The following is a 25,829-nucleotide window of genomic DNA, read 5'->3' on the forward strand; positions in this document are numbered from 1 at the left end:
GGTGAATGAGAGGTTTTTAAAACGAGCTCGTTTAGACTTTGGAACAAAATTGGGCATGAATTCACCATTTTGAAAATGGGAGATTAATGAAACGGGAGGTAAATGCATCATCATGTCAGCAGATATCATGACATATGAAGTTTACTTCTTGAGGTTTGTCTACGTTGTTCCTTGATTTTCTATAAAAAGTCTTTCACTGCCTTTAACATTGAATGATAATTTGAAAATTTTGCGTTGAAGAATCAGAAAAAAAGACTTTGATATTATGAAACAGATTATTTCATCAGTTCGGACTTCCATTGTCTAATATAATATAAAATGATTTGAAATCCCTGAAAGAATCTGTAAAAATTAAAAAGATTAACCAAAAAATAACAATTTTATTAAACAAAAAAATGAAATTACAAGGAAATAACATACAATCAAGTAGTTGGTCGTTTTTTTTATCACCCGAAGACGATTGTAGATACTATAAATCGAAACGTCGTGACGTAACTTTGTTTGGAATCTTTTAATTTTTCATTTTTTGTTAATATTTTTTAATTTTTTGCTTGTATTAATATTTCAATTTTTTATTTTTTTGGTTGTTGCTTGTATGTTATTTGTTTGTAATTTCAGTTTCTTGTTTAAAAAAATTGTTATTTTTTGGTTAATCTTTTTTTAATTTTTACAGATTCTTTCAGGGATTTCAAATCAATTTATATTATATTAGACAATGAAAGTCCGAACTGATGAAATACACCACAAAACATTGTCAACCACCTTCAAACAAATGATTGTGTTCATAGTTATTATTTGTGAATTTGAAAATAATTTCATAAATCAAACTCCCTAAAATTAATGAAAAACATTTTGAAAAATTCATAATATGATTATCCAGATCCCGAGTAAACAGCGATATTTTTCAAGTTGAATTATATCGTCCACATAAACAGTGTGTGCTAAGTTTTTCTATCGAACCACAACATCAAATAGCTTATTTCACCTCTGGAAAATTATAAATAACAAAATAACCTGCACTAATTTTATGAAAGGTACCTACTGGTTTAATTGTCTGAAACACTGAAGGTGTCAGAACAGGCTGAATGAAAGTTGTCATTGCTAGAACTTACTAGTTCATGATTTTGAACGACAGAATTAACCTTAAAATTCCAAATCATAAACTCTAGTGGGTTATAAGAACTTTCTTTCAGCATTTTCTGAATAATTTCAGCCAATTTCCATAAAATTAGTGCAAGATTATTCATGGAATCAGTTTCCAAGTTTTGTTATTTGTAAACTAGTGAGGTCATGCACTAGTTCGGTTCTGTTTTTAGGCATAAACTTTTTTTGTTGGTAATATCAACTCCATATATTTACTTAATTTATTCCTCAATTTACTACATTTATATACCTAGTTCAATATTTCGAATGAATTTTGAATTGAGGGGTTACAGGAAAGAATATAACTTACTATGAGTGTGTTTTCTAACAAAAAAGTAATTTATGTTTTTTATTAAGGCATCAAATATTGATGTCTATATTCCCTTGACAATGAAATTATTTTCATTTTAGTACTCACCGCCTCTTACATTAGTACTTATTATATAGTTTTAATTTGGTTGTCTAAGAGTTGTTTATGTTGGAATAGTTCTGGAATTAACCAAAAAAGTTTGTCATTGTAGAATAATCTGAAATTATTATTTAATTCATTCATGGACAAAAGTTGAAAGTAGAAACATAGAACTGGGTACAGTCTGATGAATTATACTGTAATTGTTGGTTTTTATCTTGAATGGTAAATACATAAATAGAAAAAAGAGTCCCAGCAAGAAATCAATTTGATGAAAACTTATATTTATTTTTACATAAATTGAAATACACAGGTCCCAAAGTTGGGAATAGAAACTTAACTAAAAACTTAAACTAACCTTGAATGTTTGCTGGCACTTTCAGTTAGGCAGTGTCCCTTAATCGTGCTTCATATCACTAACTACCAGTTTTTATATTTCCTTTAGGTTAAGTCGCCGGCATCCGCAACTCCAAGTCGGGGATTTTTAATGATGATTTTGGGACCTTAACTAATCCAATTGCATACATAAATTTGACAAAAATCTTATGTGGCTTTGGTAACACGTCGAACTTTTCAATATGCTCGGCTGCTCTCAGGAACACAACATTCTACCTTCAGAGTTGGCAACTGACTGTCGTCTCTGCACTTTTTCGGGCCCTTCACCCCGCACCTTTCGCTCCAGTGGTCGTACCGTTCACCATGGGCGTACCCAGGGCGGTTACAATACGGTATTCATTTGGTAGTTTCACCTGTAGCATTTTTAAAAATTTGAACTATCATGAGTTTCAAAGTGCTTAGTTTGCCTCTCGCGTCGCCATTTTGGAAAAATAGCGACTACAAATAGTTTTTTCAACATCTCCTTTTTGAAGAAAAAAGGTATGCGATAAACAAAACTAGCACAAATATTTCAACTCATATCTTTACAAATCTTTTGTTACAAACGGTTTTAGCATACAGGTATCGCATAGTCTACCCAAAAATATTGGTGAAGAAAACTTAACCCCACCACGATGTTCTAATTGCAAAATTTAGTGCTTACTCTTTCTCATATGCCTGGTTCTGCCTATTGAATCGTTTTCACAACCAGGCCCAGTTTCTCTTGTAGTGAATGTTGCAAATTATCACAGATACCTAATTGAATTTTATATGCCAACATTGTGAGTCATATAAATAATAATTTTGAAGACCTGGATAGTCTTGTTGAAATCTTGGTTCCTTTGAAATACATAGAATAATATTATTTCTTCTGTGGCTGTTATATCTGTGATAGTAAATTTTGTCTCTTTCCGATTTAAGATTACATATATTTTGAATGCATAGATAGAACCTTCAAAACAATGAGATTCATCTAAATCTCCACTGATAATTATTCAATATAGATGAAATACTAATTGATTTTATTGATCATAACTCAACATTTCAAATTTTGTACATATGTATCATGAACGGGAGCATTAAGGATGAGATAAAATCATTTTATACTTGCAAAGGACTTCTTGACCTTAGTACCAATTTTCAATAAAATTATTCTTTAAATTCGAAAAGCTGCAGGCAATTTTATTCTATCACAAATTGTTATATATACATTCTTATTATATAACCCAAATTTTTTTAACAATATCTCCTTCCAAAACGGAAGGAGATATTGTTGAAAAACTTTGTCAAAGAGAAAATTATGCAAGAATAATTTAAAATTTATTAAAATACCAAGTTTCATAACTTCTTTAAAACTTTTCAGGTAAGCTACTTCTTGACTGTTGTTAGGGCAATTTACAATAAAACTTTTAATATTACCATTTTAACTTTGTGATTATTCATTTCAAGTATTTTCATTTATTTTTCTAATTATGCAATATGTGGATGGTATTGGTCGATACTTGATGAAAATCTATGACTAACTTTTTGAGATTTCACTGGGCAGTGTTACTTGAATAATTATACTGAATATGTTCTTTAAGTAGAAGTCCCAATGTGTAGTTCTATATTCTGTTTTAAAATCAATTTCTGAATAATAGTATAATAACCCTCTTATGTCATTGATTTTAGTTTTGCGATAGGTGATGAAAAAATTTCAATAGAACCAAAATGTTGGTTCACTTAACGATCATATTCTTAATGCTTAGAATCGTCATCCTAACAATTGTTATTCCTGAAAAATCAAAGGTTCTTCAGCAACCCAAAGTTAAGATTGATAAATACAGGAAAACCTTGATATGAAAAAATTTGTACGAAAGAGGTGAAGGGCCACAGAATATTTTCTAAAATCGTCAGCTCTACCCTTTGTGGCCCTTCGGTGCCAACAACAGTTCAAACTGTCCATTATACTAAGCGGCAAATTATATTATCGATTATAATAAGAAATATTCTGCAGTCTATTACATTATTTGAGTTGCTTTCAAAGAGAAAAACAATTGCATTGAAATTTATAGGTGTTAGCTTGTTTGTCATTTTGTACTTACCTTGGGGTTGAATTGTGATTTTGTACCTACCTAGGAGTTGAATCATTTAATTTTTATATAGTTCCTGTGAGAAGTTTTGCCTTTTTTATTTTATTTTTTTCAACTTGTTCTTGTTTTTTCAAGCAATTACTATTTTTTTATATATTTAAACTAAATCATCAGACAAATTGTGAATTTCCCCAGATATATGTTCATATTGTCATAATTTTTAGACATTTTAGATATTAACTATGTGGTTTATGACCGTAAGACTGGACTGTTTATGAAAATAAATGTAACAAAAACACTGTCTTTCATTTTTTATTTATAGGTATCACACATTTGTTCCAATTAATAATTAAAATAAAATTTAATTTTAGACTAAAACTTACTCACTAGGTGAGTGAAACTTTTACAATAAAATAAATTATTAAAAATATATTCTCATAATAAAGAAAATTACAATTCAAAATTAATTGAGTTAATAGAAAAACGCGCCTCCACATCAGGCAAAAAAATATTTTGATTCAAAACTGAAAATACTGTGATGTCAAGTAGAATCATAACTTCAAATATTTTTTGAGTTCTTTAAAATAAAATCCAATATACCGGATTTGGATACCAAATAACGTGTTCAGGTACTTTCTACTATACAACTGACTTAGAAAGTCAGTGTTACAAAACAACTCTGTTTTTTGTTGTTAATTTAATAAAAATAATTGACATATCAGGTGAAGAAAGTAAATCCAAAACAAATACTATTCCCAATCATCAGAAACAAATATTCTTCCCGACGCACGTTTCACCAACTAAGTTGGCACCTTCAGAAGTTTTCTTCGTCTCCTGAAGACACCAACTTGGTTGTAGAAATACGCGTCGAGAAGAGTATTGCATTTATGGCGTTTGGGAAAAGTTCTTATTTTGGATTAATTTTACGGCAAAGGTTCCACTTTCACCTTTCATTTGTAAAACAAGTTTTTTTCCAACTTGTGCGCTTTGTTTAATGTCATTCCTTATTAGAATTTCACCTGTAACATTTCTATTCGGACTAGTAAATACATATAATATCAACAAGTAGATATTTTTTATTGTACCTTTGAAAGCATTAAATGCAGACTCTTCCAATCAATTAAAATCAAACTTAACAAGTATTCAGACGTTCACAAATTTCAACAGATTACATTCTTGAAATTGGATTTTATTTTGTTCAAACCGAAAAATTGGCAGTCATTCATGATAATTAGGTACTCACAATTTGTTTATAAGGTGTTCTTAGATATATACACTACTCCCATAATTAATTATTTTCTAATCTATTCAAGTTTGTACTTAAAACAATTCTAACTTGATCAACTTCACTTGAGATTATCAAAAACTTCCAAATTAATTAAAAAATAATTCATTAAAAACTTAATTAAAACTTGAAGTTAAAATAAACTAGACTGAGAAACTTTTGAATGAATAACTTTGAAAACATTTCTAAAACTTCCAACTTAAAAGCGCAAAATAATTTGTTAAAACAGAAAGAAAAACGAAAATTTTCATTCAAAAACTATGAAACAACACATGAATCTCAGGGATTATCTGGTAGGTCTAATACTTCTGAAATGAAAGGGGTAATGTCTGTATTCATTTCTTTGTGTTTCACTAAAAAAATATGCTCCAGCAGCTGACTGTAGTTCGGCCTATCAATGTACTTTTTTTGTAGACACTTTATGGTGAAATCTTCAAACTGCGTTGAAAACTGTCCCGGCGGTAACCTGGGGGGATCATCAGCTACAACCTGTTTCAGCTGTTCAAAAGGTGTACCCCATTTTGGATAAGGAAATTCTCCTGTTGCCAGTTCTATCAGAGAGATTCCCAAACTCCAGACATCTGACCTTATATCATACTGAGAAGGGTTGCCTTGGGGATCTATTCTTTCAGGCTGAAATATAAAAATGATAAAATGGGACTGACCCAAGATTCGGCAACGTTACAAATTGATATGCAATTATCTTGATCTGATCCGCTAGAGATCAGTCATTGGTCTAATAACAGTCAACTCCAGTAACAAGACATTGGCAACACTACACTTCAAAAGTAGAGAGTTTGTATCTGACAAATTGTAAATACGGTAATCACACGTGCAGTATATTTTTAAAGATATTTCAGAATAATTTTGGCAAATGTCTGAATGTGGATGCACATATAAGATATGGTATTGCCTTCTGGGGAGTATGCAACAAAAGCATGCTGCATACTGTTTTCGTTTTACAGAAGCGAGCTGTCCGAAACATTATTGAAACAGTAAGTCTGATTCATAAAAATATATCTGCTCATGATGATATAAACGAGCCACACTATAATACACATCAAGCTAACTTGATCAGACTTTCCCTGCCCACAACAACAATGGTGAAGGACTCATTGATATACAATGGAATAAAGATGTACAACAAAATTCCCATATAGCTGAGAGTTATTCTTTGAATATTTTCAGGAAAAAATTGAGCGACATTCTGATTGATAAAGCTTATTACAGTTTAGATTAATTTTACAATGACAACACTTTTTATGAATTATAGTTTACTACTGTATGTCACTATAATATAGCATATTTTTTTAAAGGATATTTTTTGAATTTTAAATTGTATAGCATTTATTTTGTTTCGTAAAAATGTGTTTGACACCCTATTTTAATATAATAATAATAATATAAGTAATCATAAAATGCTAAATAAGGCACTAAAAAACTTTTTACCTATTAGCAGATTTACAAATCTTATAGTTATTTCTGAAAGAAATATTTTCAAGGATTCTCTCATAAATGATATAATTAGTAGACGAATAGTAAAATTTCAACAAATGAACAGAAATACATCTATAAAGTTTCTAGCTGATCCTAGGAGAATTGGAAGTAAAAACGGCATTAACGGCATTCTTGATAACACCTTATTTCATCTAACTAAAATAAATACAAATATTGCCCTAAAGTCTATTAGAATAACAGATGTAAATAATATTCCTTTAGAATTTTTTCGAGGCCCCCAAGAAATATAAAACTAATAAAATGATCTTAGGTAGTCTCTCAATATTCTATATCAATATCCAATGTATAAAAAATAAAATACTAGAGATAGAATTTTTTCTTTCTGAAAACAATTATGATGTTGTTTGTTTTTGTGAAACTTGGACATCTGAAGAAGAAATAAAACATATACATTTTGAAAATTATATTTTAGGTAGTTTTTTTACCAGAAGAACATATTTGCATGGAGGTGTTGCCATCTATGTTAAAAAAGGTATTGATTTCGAACCACTACAATCAATGAAAGATGACAGTATAGCGAAAGATTTTGAATTATGTGCCCTTGAACTTTGCAAAGAAAAATTGACTATAGCATGTTAGTACAGATCACCCAATAGTGACCCCCTTAGTTTCCTGAAAAAGATGGAATGTTTCCTAGATAAAATAGTCCCAAATAAAAAAATGGTAATTCTGGGGGATTTCAACATGAATTTTGCTATTGAAACAGAAAATGTCCAATGCTTACTGAACTTATTCCTAACTTATAATCTACACCAGCAGATTAAAGATTTTACAAGGGTAACAAAATTTTCTGCTACCAGAATAGATAATATTTTTACGAACATTGATGAAGCACAGAGCTCTGCCAGTACATACGAACCTTGTTTATCAGATCATAAATCTATAAGTTTTCAATATAAAAATAGTTGCATTTCTGTTGGGAACAATATTCTAATGAGACATAGAGTAATAAATACAAATAATATTAATAACTACAAACTAATTTTGTCAAACCGTGATTGGAAAGAATTTTATCAAACTAACAATACTGATGTGATGTGCAGCATCTTGTCAAATATAACATTATTAATAGCTATGAAGCAGCTTTTCCCATCAGAGAAATAAAGAAATTTGAGAAACCAAGAATAAAATACAGTGAATACATCGTAGAACTGAAAAACCAGTTGATAATGTGGAATGAAATCACTAAAAATGACCCCTCTATGAGGGAAATATATAGGGAAATGAAGAAGCGGTATAGACTAGCAATTAAGACTGAAAAAATATCACACAACTCACGCCTAATCATGAATGCAAAGAATAAGCAAAGAATGGCATGGCCACTCATAAAACCTACTATGATCACTTCTCCTAACCCCCAAATATTGCTAGATGACTTCAATAATTACTTAAGCACATCAAAGTCAAGAGATATATATGGGCTAAATAGCGACTCACTGAAATTTGCAAAAGACGAATTAATCAGCCCCATAACGTTTTTCATCAATACCTGTTTTGCAGAAGGTGTTTTTCCAGAGATTCTTAAACTCTCCAAAGTTATACCGATTTTTAAAAAGGGTAACAAAAATAATATCAGTAATTACCGACCCATCTCCCTAGTTCCTATTCTATCAAAATTGCTTGAATTGGCTTATAAAATCAGACTGATCAACTATTTAGAGAGAAAAAATGTACTGAACCCTAAACAACATGGATTTCGTGAGGGAAAGTCTACTATAACTGCACTTGTAGATATGATTATTCACATCACAGATGAATTTGAGAAAGGAAATGTGACACTAGCATCTTTTTTGGACCTTCCCAAAGCTTTTGATTGTGTGTCACATGAAATTCTTTTAATGAAATTGGAAAGTTATGGTGTCAGAGGAAATGCTTTTTCATTCATTCAGAGTTACCTTACAGGAAGATATCAGTGTACCTCCTCAAACGGAAAGGTATCATCCAAAAGGGAAATTACAAGGGGGGTTCCCCAGGGTTCAATCTTAGGTCCTAAATTATTTATTATTTATGTTAATGACATAACTCATTTCTTATCGTCAAAACATGTTGAATATGCTGATGATACCACATTACTAGTTTCAATGAGAAACTATGATCAGAATATTGAATCATATACCCTCAAAAGTGCTCAGGAATATTTCACGAATGTAAGATTGTGTCTAAATAATGATAAAACAAAAACGTTACTCTTTACTCTGAATTACAACTTAACCCTGGAGGACAATTTGCCGGTAAAATGCCTGGGACTAACATTAGATTGTAAGCTGACATGGGAGGCTTACATAACCAATCTGAGAAATAAATTAGCTACCTCCATCTATCTCTTAAGAAATATCAAAGATATTGTAAATGAAAGTGTTGTTCTCACAGCCTACCACGGTCTCTTTCAAAGTACCATGTCCTACGGAATTCTCTTATGGGGTGGATCGGCACATGTTGATAAAATTCTCATAATGCAAAAAAGGGCAATAAGAGTAATAACAAATTCAAAACTTGATGAAAGTTGTCGTCCACTATTCGAAAAACTAGGTATATTGACTGTGACTAATCAATTCATTTATGAATGCTTACTTTTTGCCAAGAAAAACATTTCCAGTTATACTGTTCAGAATAAATATAATACCAGATATAAATCCGTTATAGTGCCGTATTTTCGCTTATCCAAGAATCTCAACTCTTTCAGATTTCTGTCTATTAAATATTACAATATGATACCAAACGAGTGGAAGGAACTAGTCCTAGTTAAATTTGCTAAAAGGGTAAAAAGTTTTCTTAAAGAAAATGTGTTTTATAAAAGTGAAGAGTTCATACACTTCTTTAATGGAACATGACTAAGTAACAGTAATGTATTATAACTAAGTTCTCCTACTATTTTACATAGGTTATTTTTGTATATATATAACTTTATTTTACATTTTAAATAGCTTAAAATTTGTTTCTGCAAGTACAAAATTTTCCTTTTACTATTTTTTGACGACTGTATACAATTTTTTTAATTGTCACACAAGAGAATAAACTCTACTCTACTCTACTTATATAAATGGGCTTTTAGGAATTACTTTTATAGTACTTTGACATAGTTCATAATCGTTTGTCAACAAGAACTCTTTCTTAGGACAATAAACGTATTTCTCTCTCTCTCTCAATCATTTCTTGGACATGAAAAGTATTTGTTTCTCATAAAAGGAATTTTCATCTGATTTGAATACTTTGAGAGTGGTTTCTGAATAATACCTTTACAGGTATATTCCTGACAGTTCACATCACTGTGAACAGCACAAAAGGGTTGGGCTGAATTTTTTAGTGCATCGTCTTTTGACTTTTCCTCTCGCACATGAGAGGTTCACAAATTTATATTAGATATTCAGATATTCAGTCTATTTTCCAATTGAAAATTTGTTGTTTCATTCATTCTGTTAGAAAAAATCACAAACATTCGAATTTGGAATTCAATCAAATAAATACCATCCATGACCATAATACAAGACAAGCAAAAAACTACTATTTAAATTATATCACTCAAAATTTGGGCAGAAATCAAAATTTCATTTAGGAGTTAAAATATATAATAATCTTCCAGAGAAACTAAAAATGAATCAAAAACAAAATTCAAATCGGAATTGAAAAAGTTTCTGCTTTCTTCCTCTAATTAAAATTTTGATCTCCATATTACTTTTTTTTTGTTTTTAATTACCATTATAATTTAAAAATTTATATATGTATGTGTGTATATATGTAAATATGTATGTATAAGTATATGTATTTATGTGCTGTATATTTAACTGATATTTAATATTGAAATAATTTGTTTGATCATTATTTTAAGTTTTATCCCTGTTCTAAACATTCTTGTTTCTTGGGATTAATAAAGATTATTATTATTATTACATAAAAATTCGGAAAAGTCTGGAATTTACGAAATTAAATGTAAGGACTGCGATGCAAAATATTATGGACAGACATAAGGATCTATTAAAATAAGATATAAGGAACACTTATCACACCTGATATATAGATCAGAAAAATCAGCAGTAGCCATCACATTTTGCAACAAAACCATTACGTAGACTTTAGTATATTAAGATTAGTTAGACAAGTTAATAACAGGCATCTAGATGCCTACGAGTGTGTAGAAATAAGGATACACAATAATATTATGAGTAACGATGGTGAACAAATACCTAATAGTATACTATATAGCTTGTTGAAATGATCATTTAATTATCAGATTTACCTGACTACATAAGGACACATCGTAAAATTAATTTAAGACTAGAAAATAAGGTAACATTGTTAAATTAATTTAATACACTTAAGATGCAGGTACCTAGCAGAGGTATCTATGATATAAGTAAGGATAACATTTCATGTATATTTAGTTTAATCTTCCTCTTGAGGATGATCACTTGGCGAGCGAAACACGTGTCAAGGTTTTGAAATAACGGTTTGGTGTTGGGATAAAACTTCAGTAATACTGAACTTTATTGTGACAATTGGATCTATATATTTTGAAATGGGTAGAAAGTTTTGTCTGCATGGCAATCTTCTAGAATGATTAGAAATCAATAGATTTAAGAATTCAGATAATGTACTGAATGACCAAATAGAATTAAATAACTTCCCGTTACTAAATATCTTTTCAAATCTGGAAACATAAGCTAAGGTAATTTAATTCATTACAAACTCAGGTACACATGAAACATTCCAAGTTGATGTTATCTACACGGACCTTGCTAAAGCCTTCGATTCACTTTGTCATGAACTTTTAATTTTAAAACTTAATAATCTTGGAATAACGGGCAGATACTTGAAATTTATTGAATCCTATCTTTCCGGTAGATCGCAGAATGTGAGGATAGCTGACAGTGTGTCAGAAACAATTCATGTAACTTCAGGGGTTCCGCAAGGTTCGCACATTGGTCCTATATTATTTCTACTCTTTATTAATGATGTTAAATCAGTGTTTAAACACTGTAATATCTCTCTGTATGTGGACGACCTTAAATTTTTCAAAACAGTGCAATCTACCAATGATATTATTGAATGTATTCAGAATGACCTAGATAGCTTTTGTACCTACTGTGATACTAATTGTCTAAAAGTTAACATTAAGAAATGTAATGTGTTGAGATTTTATAGAATAACACAGCCTGTCATTGAAAACTACTTCATTAATGATGCAACTCTTCAAACTGTCAAAAGCTTATGCGATTTGGGAATTACTTTCTATAAAAATCTAAGCTTTATTGATCATATCAATAATATCTGTAATAAAGCATTCAGAATGCTCGGATTCATCAAAAGGAATACCCGGCATATTACAGAATATGATCCTATAAAGATATTATACTTTTCACTGGTTCGGATTATTTTGGAATATAATAGTGTAATTTGGTGTCCTCTTTATTCTTGTCATAAAGAGAGGCTTGAAAAAGTACAAAATCGCTTTTCTAAATATATAATTTGGAAACTTGGCCTACCCTACTTTGGATTTACCTCGCAAATGAGGCTGTCTGTATTAGATTTATTATCACTTGAGGACAGACGTAAACTTGCAATGGTTCTATTCCTTCATAAAATAATAAACTTCCACTACAATTGTTCAGCTATTTTAGATGACCTTTGCCTTTCTGTTAACTCAAGATCCTTAAGAAGCAATCGCATTTTTTCATTTGGGTTGCGATTCCACAAGACTATCTATGGCTCGATGGCAATAAGTTGTAGGCTTCAAAAAAATTTCAATACATACTTTTCAGAACTTGATCTTTTTCATTTGTCATTTAAAATTCAAAAAAATGGCAATTAGATGACTTCATCAAGAGATTGTTCATTAAACTTCTGAATAGTCGTTTATTATTTCTTTTAATAATCATAACTTATTCTAGTATTCGTACATGTCTTTTTTTTTTTTAATTTGAACTTAATGCACTATTTGACAAATTAAAATGCATACCTTTATTTAATATGAAGTAATAACTTGACTCTAGGGTTTGTTTGCACATTGGTGTAACATTCGGGACTTTGTTACAATTCTGTAATGTACTTGACATTGTTACGTTTTTGTTTTATAATTTAATTATTCATTTGTGTTGAATGTCTTTAAGCTTATTTTTGTCTTTTTAATATTTTTTTTATGTTCCATTTGGTATTTTAATTATAGTTTGTGGTATATAGGACTGATAAAAAATAAATAGGTTTATTTATTTTTAAGCAATTATAATAGTTATATTAAGGATTTTACTTGTTGGGTTCATAACTGAACTCTAATGCTTGACTGGTTTCAACAATTGAAACTTTCTTGATGTACTATTTGGGATTTTTATAATAATTCTGTAGTGTACTTGACCGATAAATAAATAAATAAATAAATGGTCAGGAAAAACTCAGGTACTTGAAATGTAGGTATTTCAAATTGTAAAACTAGGTATATAAAGCATTGAATATGTAGAATATAGTTTTTTTTTTGTACCTTGGGAGCTGTCTGACTTGTCCATTCAGTCCAAGTCTCCAGAAAACACTGCAGCCTCTTGGGCTTATTGCGTTTATTCTCCCATCTTCTCATGACACCCACTCCATCTGTCTCGTTCCCTGTACTAGTTTGTACAGATTCCGTGTTGGATGTTAGTCATATTCTTCTGGGGATAATTTTGTATGTACATATATTGCCTGCCTCCTATGATTCAGTGCCTCACATTCGCATAAGATGTGTAGAGCTGTTTCTGTCCCTTCGTTGCATAATCTGCAGCTGAAGTCTCCGTTGTACAGCCCCATTTTATTCAGGTGTCCTCTAAGCGAACAATGACCGGTTAGTAACCCTGAAATTATTCTGAGCCGATCCCTACTATATTGAAGTAGTTCTTCGGTTCTTTTCTCGGACGGTTCCCTAATGAAGGTTCTACTGTGTTTGTTGCCAGGTACTTTTGTCCAGTACTCTGTATGCTTCTTATTGGTACATGTCCTAATCTGGTTTCGTACCAATGATTTTGGTACCCCCAGAGCTGGTTCAGGACCTATATATGAAGTTGATGATCCGCGTCTAGCGCATTCATCAGCTTTATCATTACCTGTGATTCCTAAATGCCCTGGCACCCAGTACAAAGTTAATTTGTTCCTTTTTGCAAGTTCATTCAGTTCTTCATGGCATTCCCAGACCAGTTTTGATGTCACCTTCGGGTTTGTCAGAGTCCCTAGTGCGTTCTTGCTGTCTGTAAAAATATTGATTCGCTCATTTCTTTGAGGTCTCAATTTAATAAGCCTTTCACACTGCATACATAGCATACACTTCCGCCTGAAAGACGGATGGGTATAGTCCTAGCGGATAGCTGTAGTTTAGATTTCTATCCGCTCGGTATATTCCAGCTCCCGTTCCATGTTTGGTCTTCGATCTATCTCTATACCAGGTGTATTTTCCAAACATGTTTTCGGGATGACTAATGGTCTTCCACTCTTCACGACTTATGATTTTGGCGGTGAAGTTTGTGTTAAAGGTGTACTTCGGTGTCATGTGGTCCGTGCACATATTCAATATATGCTCGTCCACTTGTTCCGAAATTTATGTTCGTTCCGGTCTTTTGTAGTTCGGTGAGTTTTCCAGTCTGAATTGGCCCATCCTGGCCTCCCCCATTATCACAAAGTGTAAAGGAGGTAGATTCAGGAGTGTCTCCAATGCAGCTGTTGGGGTAGTTCTCATTGCTCCCGTCATTCCCAAACATGCAAGTCTTTGCACCTTGCCTAGTTTGTTGATGGCGGTCGCCTGCCGTCTGGCGAGCATTAGTGCTACCTCCGCTTTCCTCTTTATCCTGTCCAAGTGTTGGTTCCAGGTCAGTTTAGAATCTAGGATTACTCCCAGATATTTAACCTTCCCCGACACTTGTATTTCTTCACCTCGAAGTTTTAGAGGTCCGAGACCCTCCGTTTTAGTCCTTTTGGTGAATGCTACTATGGTCGATTTGGATGGGCTTAAGGGTTAAGCCCTTCTTCTTCGATCCATCTTGTTATAATGTTCAGGGCCTACTGCATGCATCCCTTCACTACATTATTGTATTTACCCTGGACTAAGACGACTAAGTCGTCTGCATAGCCCAGGGCAATATACCCATTGTGGTCCAAGAGACAAAGTAGCTCGTCCATTACAATTCCATAACAGAGGGGATAGAACCTCCCCCCCCCTGAGGACAGCCCCTTGCTACCTGTGCCACGACTGTTTCCCCCATAATGGTTGTATATACCAATCTTCCCCTAATCATGCAGTCTATCCACCTACAGCTTGTCTTGTCGATCCCTCTTCTCCTAGACGCCTGGATAATTGATTCTAACGACGTATTATCAAATGCGCCCTCAATGTCCAAGAAAGCAGCTAAAAGTACTTCGTTGTTTTTGTAAGTATATTCTACTTTTTCTGTTAGCCGACATAGAGCGTTTCTGTTGACATACCTGACCTGTATGCATATCTGATAGCCAGTGATACGTCCCTGATATGCCTGTCAAGTAGTTTTTCTAGCGTTAGAATATAGTTAAGACATGCCCGAAGAAGCCATTGTATGGCTAAACACGTGTTGCGTTTTTGTAAAACTGTTCAGTGAAAATCTAGCAATAAAGTGTTTTTTGAATACGTTTTATTATTATTATTATTAATAGTGCACATAAAAAATACTTACCGCCATGTAAGGTTTACATCCTGCATCAATAGTTTTAGCAACAGAATCAACAAGATACCCACTGATTCCAAAATCACACATTTTTATTTCACCCTGACGATTTATTAGGATATTGGAAGGCTTCACGTCTCTATGTATAACTTTCAGATGAGAATGCAGGTAATGTAAGGCACTAACTACAGCCAGGGCAATTTTTCCTACAATAAAGCATTGAAATAGTGGTGTTATCCACAAATGTGATGAATAGGAGTTTTTTATTCATTGCATAATCGAAACTCAAATGGCTTCATAAGATATTGGGTTTTCAATAATCCTATTAAATTTGTTATTAAAGTGGCCACAAAAAACTAGAGGTCCATATTTACCAAAATAAAGTTGATGAAATCTAATGAATGAAACGTCACTTTGCAAATTGGTTCTCATTAAATTACAACAAATATACAACATATTGAAAAGGTTATATTTTTAGGAGTGAGTAATTTTTGGGAAAGAAAGTTTTTGGCTTTCTACTACTCCATCTTGATACAAAAAAATGTGGGAATCTTCCAAAGAAAGGAAGGAAGTAATCAATTTTAAAATTCCCACATTTTTTTGTATCAAGATGCAGTAGCAGAAAGCCAAAAACTTTCTTTCCCAAATATGAAACAGTATTGAAAGTTACTGTCTTTTTTTTTATATCATTCGAAATGGAAATTTAACAATTCTAGTTTTTGGCGAATATTTCAAAAACAACCACGGATATTCGCAACCTGAAAAGAGATCATTCTAGTTTCCCAAAATAGGAAGGTTTTGTGCAATTTAACCAAACTTAAGGGTTCCGATATAGTAATAGTAAGATTAACTAAAAAAAACGGCCTGTATAAAAGCCCACTATATTGCTTTTCTAGATTGACAATTGGTGAACTTTGCAAACTCAGCGGCATCCCTCTGTCAAAATTCAAGCTCCAATATAACAGATTTTTGCATTAATGTATTTATTACTCTACTCATTTTCTGATGAGTTACAGAATGTATTTTAATATAACTATATTTTCTTTATTTTTCTGTCGTATACATACAATTGTGATTTGTTAATAAAGCCGTGGACCCGTTAATAAATGAATAAATAGAAAAATTTGAATGCAGTCTTTCATTCTGAGTAAACATGAATCTCTCTGCAGAGCTTCAAAGAGATATTTTGAAAATTGAGTTGATCCTGAAGTTTTTTTTCATTGAGTTTTTGAAGAAATCTTGCATAAACACATTTGTACTATAATACAATTCCAAAATGGTAGACACTAAATTTTCAGAAATAACTGACATTTTTGCCTCAATCTGTCTCTTGCAATGGCGTACGGAATTACACTGAACAAATGGAAAATTGATGATGAAATATATAAAATCACAACCTCGAAGTTTTCGTTTCAATGCAATATTTCTGAGAATTTTGTGCCTACTACTATCATTAATTTATTGACAAAACAAATATGACGTTATTTTTATACAAGTTCACTTAGGTTGAAAAATGAATCATCAAAATAGGTTCATTATTGACAAAGATATGGAAGTCATTTATTCAGAAGTGCGCGAGCTCAGAGCCGCTATCCCCACTCCTACGGCCCACTCGGCTTCTCAGTGCTCCAAGTTTTACGCACACATTCACCGTTTAAAATCGCGATTTTGCAAACATTTTCATGACGTTATAATGTTAAAGTATTTTATTAGTATTAATGAAAATTTCATCCCTTAATATTCAAAAATATAGGGATAGCGACTTTTTTTGGTCTTGGCTTCTGATTGAGTTTGGATTTTTTTTTTGCTAGCTATACCAATATGTTGGTGGAAAATTGTTATCTGTCAAATTCGCAAATTTATGTGCAACAAACACGCTCCAAAAATAACATACCTTTTTGGGTGCCAGGTGAAAAAAAAAGAAAAATCTATCTTCCGTTTTAAATGTTGTACAAATTAGGTCTCAAAGAAAAAATTTCGCTAATACAAAATCCTCCTGGAATGCGCCCTAGATTTAAAACAGTTTTTTTCGTTATATCCGAACATGTTTCAACAATGTTCCCAGTGTTTAAAATGGAAACTATTTGAACATGTTACGTTTATCTAACGGAACCTATAAATTAAATCCTGCTATTGATTTATTTTGCTCTTGGATAGCACCCATGGATCATTAGGGCTACAGTGGCATAAATTTTATATATCATTCAAGAGATTAACAAAAATTGTTTCCTGAAATAGATGATTTTCAAGCTACTTAAAGGCTGCATTTCCCAAAGTATATCAAAGAGCAAAGTTTTGAATATAGATTTGTGATCAGCAACCGAAAAATGTAAGCCAATTTTTTTTTTCAAAATTTGCACTAGCCATTAAAAATAATATTTAGCGTCCATTCATAGGGATATAAGAAACATGAACTGATGAAAATCTTACCCAAAACATTCTCAGGAATTTTTCGCAAATGCTTATAGACCTTGGCATAAAATTTATCTAAACTAGTGTCCATAACTTCCATGCAAATCCACACATCCCCTTCTCTGAAAAGTGCCCCGTAAAACTGAACGGTGTATGGACAGTCACTGCTTCTCATGGAAATATCAAGATCCATGAGTAACCTCTTTTGTTCTTGTGTGTTAACTGTTGCAGTGATTCTTTTAACAGCCATTATTGTCCCACTGGGAATGTGCCTCATCTTTTCTACAATTCCATATGCTCCCCTTCCTAGATCTTCAATTTTTAAGAGATCATCGGCCTCAACATCAAAAGTTCTTTCGCCAATTGTGATTGTTGTACGAGTATCTAAATTAGCTGGTGGGAGTCTAAAAATTATTATATTCATTACTGTCAATGAATACATTGAAAATAAGGAAATCACTATCAAAATTAGTTGATAATGAAGATCATTACTTAAGTCCATGTGTCATTATCATATAAACATATATTCAAAATTATTTTTCAGCTTTGTATCCTTTTTTCTTCTAAAATTATTTTCTTCTAACTCAAACTCCAAAGTACTAGTTATAATAGTTTATTTAAATAGGCCAGGGTTACGCTATATTGGAAGGTACATACTACATTCATTTCTACAGCTATCATCTACTGAAAACCAAGATTGAAAGTACACTCAGATTCATAAAAATACAGCTTTTGGACCACACTCGAAACCATCCTGTATGCGAACTTGGTTCATTCCCTGTACATTGTTTCTTCATTCATTTTGATATCACAATTCCTTTCAAATTACGAATTGTTGAACAAATCCTATTAACTAAGGTAGACATGTGAGAATTCAGAAATATCACCTACGAAAAAAAATGAACTTCCTTTTACACTCTAGACAAGTGGAATAACGTGCCCCATGGTAATTCGTTGAGTGCCTCAGAGAATGGAAGCTATTGTCTAAAGAGGAGGCAACGCCTGGTATTAAAAAATTGATTTATTGTTTTCTTTTTCAGCCATTCGCTAATTGTTAATTTTTCCATTATTGTACTGAGTAAAAAACACACAGAGAAATCTCAATGTTTTATTCAATAATTAATAAATTTGAAATGAAATGTGAATGAAAAAATTATTTGTTTGGAATGAACCAGGCTAGCATACAGGATAGTTTTGATTGTCATACAAAAGCTGTGTTTCACCAGAAGGTGACTCAAACCTAGATAATAAAAACATAATTTTATTTTATCATGTATATTGTGTATAAATTGAGCCTTATTTGGAAATCTGTTTGATGTGAATTATTCAGAGATGAAGTTTCAACCATTTATTGAAATAGATCAAAATCAGGCTAAAAATAGAAAAGGCGAACTTTTTTTATGCACCTGAGTATATGTCTGACTTCCTTTAAAACATAGTTTCGATCCTACTTTTCAAGGAGTTCAAAGTCATTGACATAATAACAATGTTTATTTTGTCAAGAAACAATAATGTTTATATAGGGAATACATATTGTAATTGATAAAATAAAACTCTGGACTCAAGTTATGTGAAATAATTATTTATATTGAGCTTACTAAAATAAGTAGTTTTCCAGAGTCAATACATATATTGAAATTTATATTACAAAGTATTTTAACTTCTGACATTTTAGATTACTTGCATCATAAAGTGTTATGTGTTCATAATGTGTTATGTGTATATATATATATATATATATATATATATATATATATATATATATATATAATTATATATATATATAATTGATAGTGTAACGACCGTATGTATGTATAGAATAGTAGTTTTTCGGGGATTCGGTCTGATTAGAATAAATATTTACTCTTTTTAGCTGCCCGAGCTTTCGCTAATGTTTATTAGCTTTATCGAGGGCTGTAATATAAAAAGGACATGATAAATATATATATATATAAAACATAATAACGGATAAAACAGAATACCTGTGCTATATGAGAATATTCAATTTGAAAATTTCAATTTTGAAAGAAGTCTTCAACATCAAAATGACAACTTTTTGACATTGAATAATGTGAAACTTTTTCAAATTTTTATTTGAAAAAGTATATACATATATATATATATATATATATATATATGTATATATATATATATATATATATATATATATATATATATATGAATATATATATATATATATATATATATATATATATATATATGTATGTATATATATATATATATATATATATATAAAGCGATGGGTAGTCTTGACTGACTAGTTAAGGAGAAATACGGAATAATGTTGGGGATGCAGTCAAAAATTGCTGGGCTGTTGTTTAAAGAATACTCTTTGTTATATGGTCGAGCTTTCGAGAATGTTTATTCCCTTTATCAAGACATTAACTTGAGGTTATATTAAAAAGTCGAAAATTTTACTGAGAAACACAAAAAAGTCCTTTTCATTATGTAGAAAAGTGTCACACATTAAAATTTTTTATGGTTTAAAGAAAATATATATATAAACTTTATTCAGAAATAACATTTAGAGGATTTGAAATTTTAAATTTTATTTTAACGGCCATGCATGGCACTTACTAGTGGCGTGGTAGCAACTGTTTCCTTTCTTTCTAGTTGCTACCACGCCACTAGTAAGTGCCATGCATGGCCGTTAAAATAAAATTTAAAATTTCAAATCCTCTAAATGTTATTTCTGAATAAAGTTTATATATATATTTTCTTTAAACCATAAAAAATTTTAATGTGTGACACTTTTCTACATAATGAAAAGGACTTTTTTGTGTTTCTCAGTAAAATTTTCGACTTTTTAATATAACCTCAAGTTAATGTCTTGATAAAGGGAATAAACATTCTCGAAAGCTCGACCATATAACAAAGAGTATTCTTTAAACAACAGCCCAGCAATTTTTGACTGCATCCCCAACATTATTCCGTATATATATATATATATATATATATATATATATATATATTAGATAGAGACCAAACAAATAGCGATAAAAAAAAGGGGAGGAATACTAATAGACACTAGAGGATCTTTAATAACTGAGTTAATCGACATATCTCCTGACAATATAGAACATCTGTATGTTAAATTATCAATAGGTGTTTCAACAATCATAATTGGTGGTGTATATATTCCTGCTTATGTAGTGAATACTTATATGGAACATACTGCTACCATTGATTATGTTTTAGAAAAATACTGTACTAACAAGATTATTCTTTGTGGTGACTATAATATCCCTGGCACATTTTGGTTTAATGGAGATCTTGGTCTGAATGTTGATTGTCCAGAAAACTCACCTGCACTAGCTGTATTACGTTCATTTAGTTTCCATAATTTATATCAAATCAATAATATTCCAAATTCAAGAACTTAGATTAAATTTTTTCATCATTCATAAATATGTCTGTTCAAAATCCATCGTACCCAGTTTTCAAAATACATTACATCATTCTTCGGTATGTTTTGATTTAAAAAAATGATACAAAGGAATATCTAAAATATGATGAATACTTTTATGACTTTGTAAATGGAGATTATATGGGCATGAATGATTTCTTGGTAAGTATCAATTGGGATACCGAAATACTGAGGGATGAGGATTTAAATATTGTAGTTACAAATTACAATATTCTCTATACAGCTCTGGAGTACTATGTTCCACAAAAAATATATAAAGCTTCTACTTTCCCAGTATGGTTCAGTTCTGAGCTGAAAAAATTAGTTTTCAGAAAGAAATCGGTTCACAGAGAATACAAAAATGGAAATTTTTATAAATATGAAGAATTTTGTTATCTGAGAGATGAATGCAAAGTTTTGAGAAACACTTGCCCATCAAGCATACATAAATAAAATAGAGAATAACATTAACAATAATCCTAGAAGCTTCTGGAATTATATTAATAATAATAAAAAATCACACTCCTTACCATCTAAAATGTACTAGAATGACTCTGTCAGCGAAAATAGTAATTATTTTGCAAAATATTTCTCATCTGTCTATAGTGATGAAACAGTTAACCAAATTCCAGAATATAAATTTAGTAAGACGGTTGATATATGTAGTTATAGCGTTGATATTAAAGAAATAAACGATCTAGTCATGTCATGACATTGGAAATTGTCTACAGGTCCTGATGGAATTCCACTATTCCTAATGAAAAAATGTATTTCTACCCTTGTCAAACCAATTCACATGATATTCAATATTTCCTTGAAATCGTCTATCTTTCCAGATTATTGGAAAAACAGTTTTTCGAAACCTATTTATAAAAGTGGATTACATAATGATATGAAAAATTATCGAGCAGTCTGTAATCAATCAGAATTATCCAAATTGTTAGACAGTCTAATTACAAAAAAGCTAACATGGGATTGTAGACATATAATCATTAATCAACAACATGGATTCAGTTGTAGTAGATCTACCAGCATAAATCTGCTCATTTATCAACACTGTTAAATACCTTCGAAAATAGATACCAGTTGGATTCTATTTACACAGATTTTTCAAAGGCATTTGACCGAGTAAACCACAATTTGTTGATGCATAAACTAAACGCTTTGGGTATTCGAGAAAACTTTCTGAAATGGATTGAAAATTATCTAGCCTGCAGAGTACAATTTTCAAAATATGGTAACTAAGTATCTTCCTCAATCACAGTTTCATCGGGTGTACCACAGTGTTCTCATTAAGGGCCATTGCTTTTCAACCTATTTGTAAATGACTTGAAAGATGTTATTCTTTATAGTGAATTTCTTTTGTTTGCTGATGACCTGAAGATGTTTAAAGTTATTCATGACTTAACTGATATAGAATTATTACAGTACTATTTATCTGACTTTGTTCGCTGGTGTGATATAAATCTACTGCAATTAAATATAGACAAATGTCAAAAATTTACTATTTTCCAAAAAAAAATCCCATTAACCGGCTATATAAAATCAATCAATCAGAACTGAAAACAACAAACACCACCAGAGATTTAGAAATCACTCTCGACCCAAAAATGTAATTTAAACCCCATATTGCAAATATTACTTTTATATTTACTTTTAAAGCACTAAAATGTTAGGTTTCATTATTAGATCTGCAAATGAATTATCTCTCACTTCAATTAAAATCATATATTGTTCAATTGTTAGATCAACAAGCGAATACAATTCCACAATTTGGTGCCCTTCATATCATGTGGATATTGATATGCTTGAAAGTGTTCAAAATAAGTTTTTAAGGTACTCTGCATATAAACTGGGATATGATATTGGTGAATATGACTATAAAATTATATTGGACGATCTTAACTTGAATACACTAGCTCATAGAAGATTAGAATCAGATCTTACACTAATTCATAAAATAATCAATGGTAGCATCAATCCCCGGAACTTGTCGAACTTATAACTTTAAATGTGAATCCAAGGAGAACAAGAAATTCGGAAATCTCCAAAGTACCCTTTTGTCGCACCAACTATGGCCGGAATGAATCTGTAGGTAGAATTTTGAGATTTACAAATACATACAATGTAGATTTAGAATTTTTCAATTCTTGTTTGGAAACATTTAAAAAGACTGTGAAAAGATTGTAATTCATTAACTTATTTTTACGATATTTTTAAATTTTATTTTATATATTTTTTCCTTAAACCTAACTTAGATTACTGTTAAATACATATGTGTGAACTTGTTAATTATTTTGTAAAAAATAGACATTGCCGTAAATAAATAAGTATTTGTAACTAATGCTATTGCAGTTTCGCCCTCAAATGACATTTCCAAACGAGTACAATATTCGTTTAAATATTGTATTCTTTAATACAATATTCGTTAGAAAATGTCCTTATTAGTGTCAAACCGAAAACGAATTTCGGCCGAAACCGAAACTTCCTTACAAGGATTATGTTTTGAGGGAAAAATAAAGAAAAGGTTATTTTAATCAGTTAGTCTTTATTTTTTTATCTTTAAATCACAACGTTATGCAGTCTTCGACATTTTTACTTATTGATAATCAACATAAAAAACCCTTATTTAAGAAAAAATATTATTTGCACCTTAAAAATACTTAAAATAGGTTAGGTGTTTATTTGAATAGGTGTAGATCCTTCTTTTGAATATTGATGGATTTTCAAAAATATTAAACATAAAATTACTTATTCGAGTTGTTACCTAATATCACTTGTATGAAATTTAACGAGCCGAACATGACCGAGCACAGCGCGGGAACTCCCGAATGCAGTTTCGGTTTTGGTCGTAGTTTTGGCAGGTTTTTCGCCGAAACCGAAACCCGTTTTTTTTGCCGAATCTCGACCGAAACCGAACTTTCGGTCGGACACTAGTCCTTATATAACAAAACTGCAGTAACATTAGTTACAAATACAAGTGGGTATAAAAACACAGAAAGTTTCATTTCTCATGATGATCTCCTACTACGTAGTAACGGCTACATCCATCAATTTATTCATTATTTTAAGGTAGGTAAATTACACAATTCAAAATTATTATATACCCAATGGATAAAAAGAGGTTATTTGTATTTATATAACGAATTTATGTGAAGAAGCCCCTTGGGTTTATCGAGATTTGAAGTTTTTTGGGTACATTTTATTTTTACTGAAAATATATTTTAGTAATTTTTTTTTAAGATTTGTTGGTGATTTGAGTGTACCCCAAATCAAAATCAAATATTACAATTTTAAGAAGATTCATGATTTAACTATGTTTTGTAAGTGATGTAAACGGCAAATAAATATATGTTAACTTCAAAGTTAACCTACAGAATAGAGTTTATGTATATGCGAACTAGACTCAATATCGACCACTGTGATACTCAACACAGTACATTACAACTAGTGCTTACTTCTCACATACATACAAACTGTTGTCTGTATTCCTATTCTTAAATTATATAAAATTCTGGGAATATATTATGAACAACAGTACTGAAGGCTATAAGAACATAGGCTTTTATGGCAGGAGTCACAATTAAACATGTATCCACTTGCCAGTCCATTTTTTTTCAATAAACTACAAAATAATTGTTTATGAAAATAAATAACACTTTTGCAAGGGTTTTTCCATTGGTTTCAATGTGTGAAAACATACATTTAAGATAGGTTAATAAAGGCTCGCAGTAAATGATAGTGGAAAAGTGCCATTATAACAGAACAGAAGTGAGTTCCTGAAACAAATTATTTTTACACTCTGCAAGTAGGTCGAATGTTCATGATGAGCAGACGAAAATACCAAGTCAAATAAAATTTTTTTAGAACTTGGTGCACGGCATGTAAAAGAATAATTACCCTAGTCAACCTCCCACTGCAACCTACAAGGGTTTATGGTCTCAAACCTATTCAAACCCCACCAAATCAATCAATCTTCTTGACAAAGTACATGATTTATTTACGGAATAATCTGTAAGGTCAGATGGCAAGAGAAACTCTGTCAAATAGTGTTTTACTGTTTCATCATCTACAAAACAGGGACAACAGTTTTTTGAAGCCCAAGTCTCTCAATATGATACACTTTCAATGACGAGGACATAAAAACAAAAAGAACTCACACAGCAGGGGCAGCATCATCAGACACTTGCAATTTCAAACCTGGCTTCTTCTTTCGGCCTGTGCCCGACATATTCTTCACCTACAAAAAATATTCCACGTGAATTGATAAGTTAAATTTTTTATTTCTTGCGCTTTTGCAAGCAAAAGGAATGCCTGAAGATATACTCTAGAAAGTCATCCCACTTAGTGGTTAAAAATTTGTCCTTGGTAAGAAAATTACCTTGTGTTAAACAGTACTCTCTGGTTATTACTTAACAAACTATTGAAGGGATCTAATATAATTTATTAATTAATTGAAGACCGTGAAGAAATATTTTTTGCAACCTTTTGACATTAGGATATTGATCAATTGACAGTTTTTTGACACTTGACCCTAGTC

The 25,829-nt window shown here is 31.1% G+C and overlaps 2 protein-coding genes across 5 annotated transcripts in view; one reads left to right on the top strand and one right to left on the bottom strand.

Moving 5' to 3' along the window:
- The window catches only part of l(2)k05819 (transmembrane protein 94-like protein l(2)k05819), a 55,915-nt gene extending 51,620 nt beyond the window's left edge, over positions 1-4,295 (top strand). For all 4 annotated transcript variants that reach the window (XM_074184587.1, XM_023161952.2, XM_074184590.1 and 1 more), the window contains one exon: positions 1-4,295. In XM_074184587.1, coding sequence (XP_074040688.1) covers positions 1-73 — 73 coding nt within the window. In that variant the 3' untranslated portion in view covers positions 74-4,295.
- Positions 4,296-25,829, bottom strand: lic (dual specificity mitogen-activated protein kinase kinase lic). The gene is made up of 5 exons (XM_023161954.2): positions 25,671-25,829; positions 25,450-25,529; positions 17,881-18,266; positions 15,460-15,656; positions 4,296-5,917 (listed from the first exon to the last, which is right to left on the bottom strand). The coding sequence occupies exons 2-5, from the start codon at positions 25,518-25,520 to the stop codon at positions 5,564-5,566; spliced, it is 1,008 nt and encodes a 335-aa protein (XP_023017722.1). The 5' UTR covers positions 25,521-25,529; positions 25,671-25,829; the 3' UTR covers positions 4,296-5,563.

Source organism: Leptinotarsa decemlineata, unplaced genomic scaffold, assembly GCF_025532065.1.
Source record: "Leptinotarsa decemlineata unplaced genomic scaffold, Ldec_3_MD MMD2_P_RNA_scaffold_2, whole genome shotgun sequence".
Lineage (NCBI taxonomy): Eukaryota > Metazoa > Arthropoda > Insecta > Coleoptera > Chrysomelidae > Leptinotarsa > Leptinotarsa decemlineata.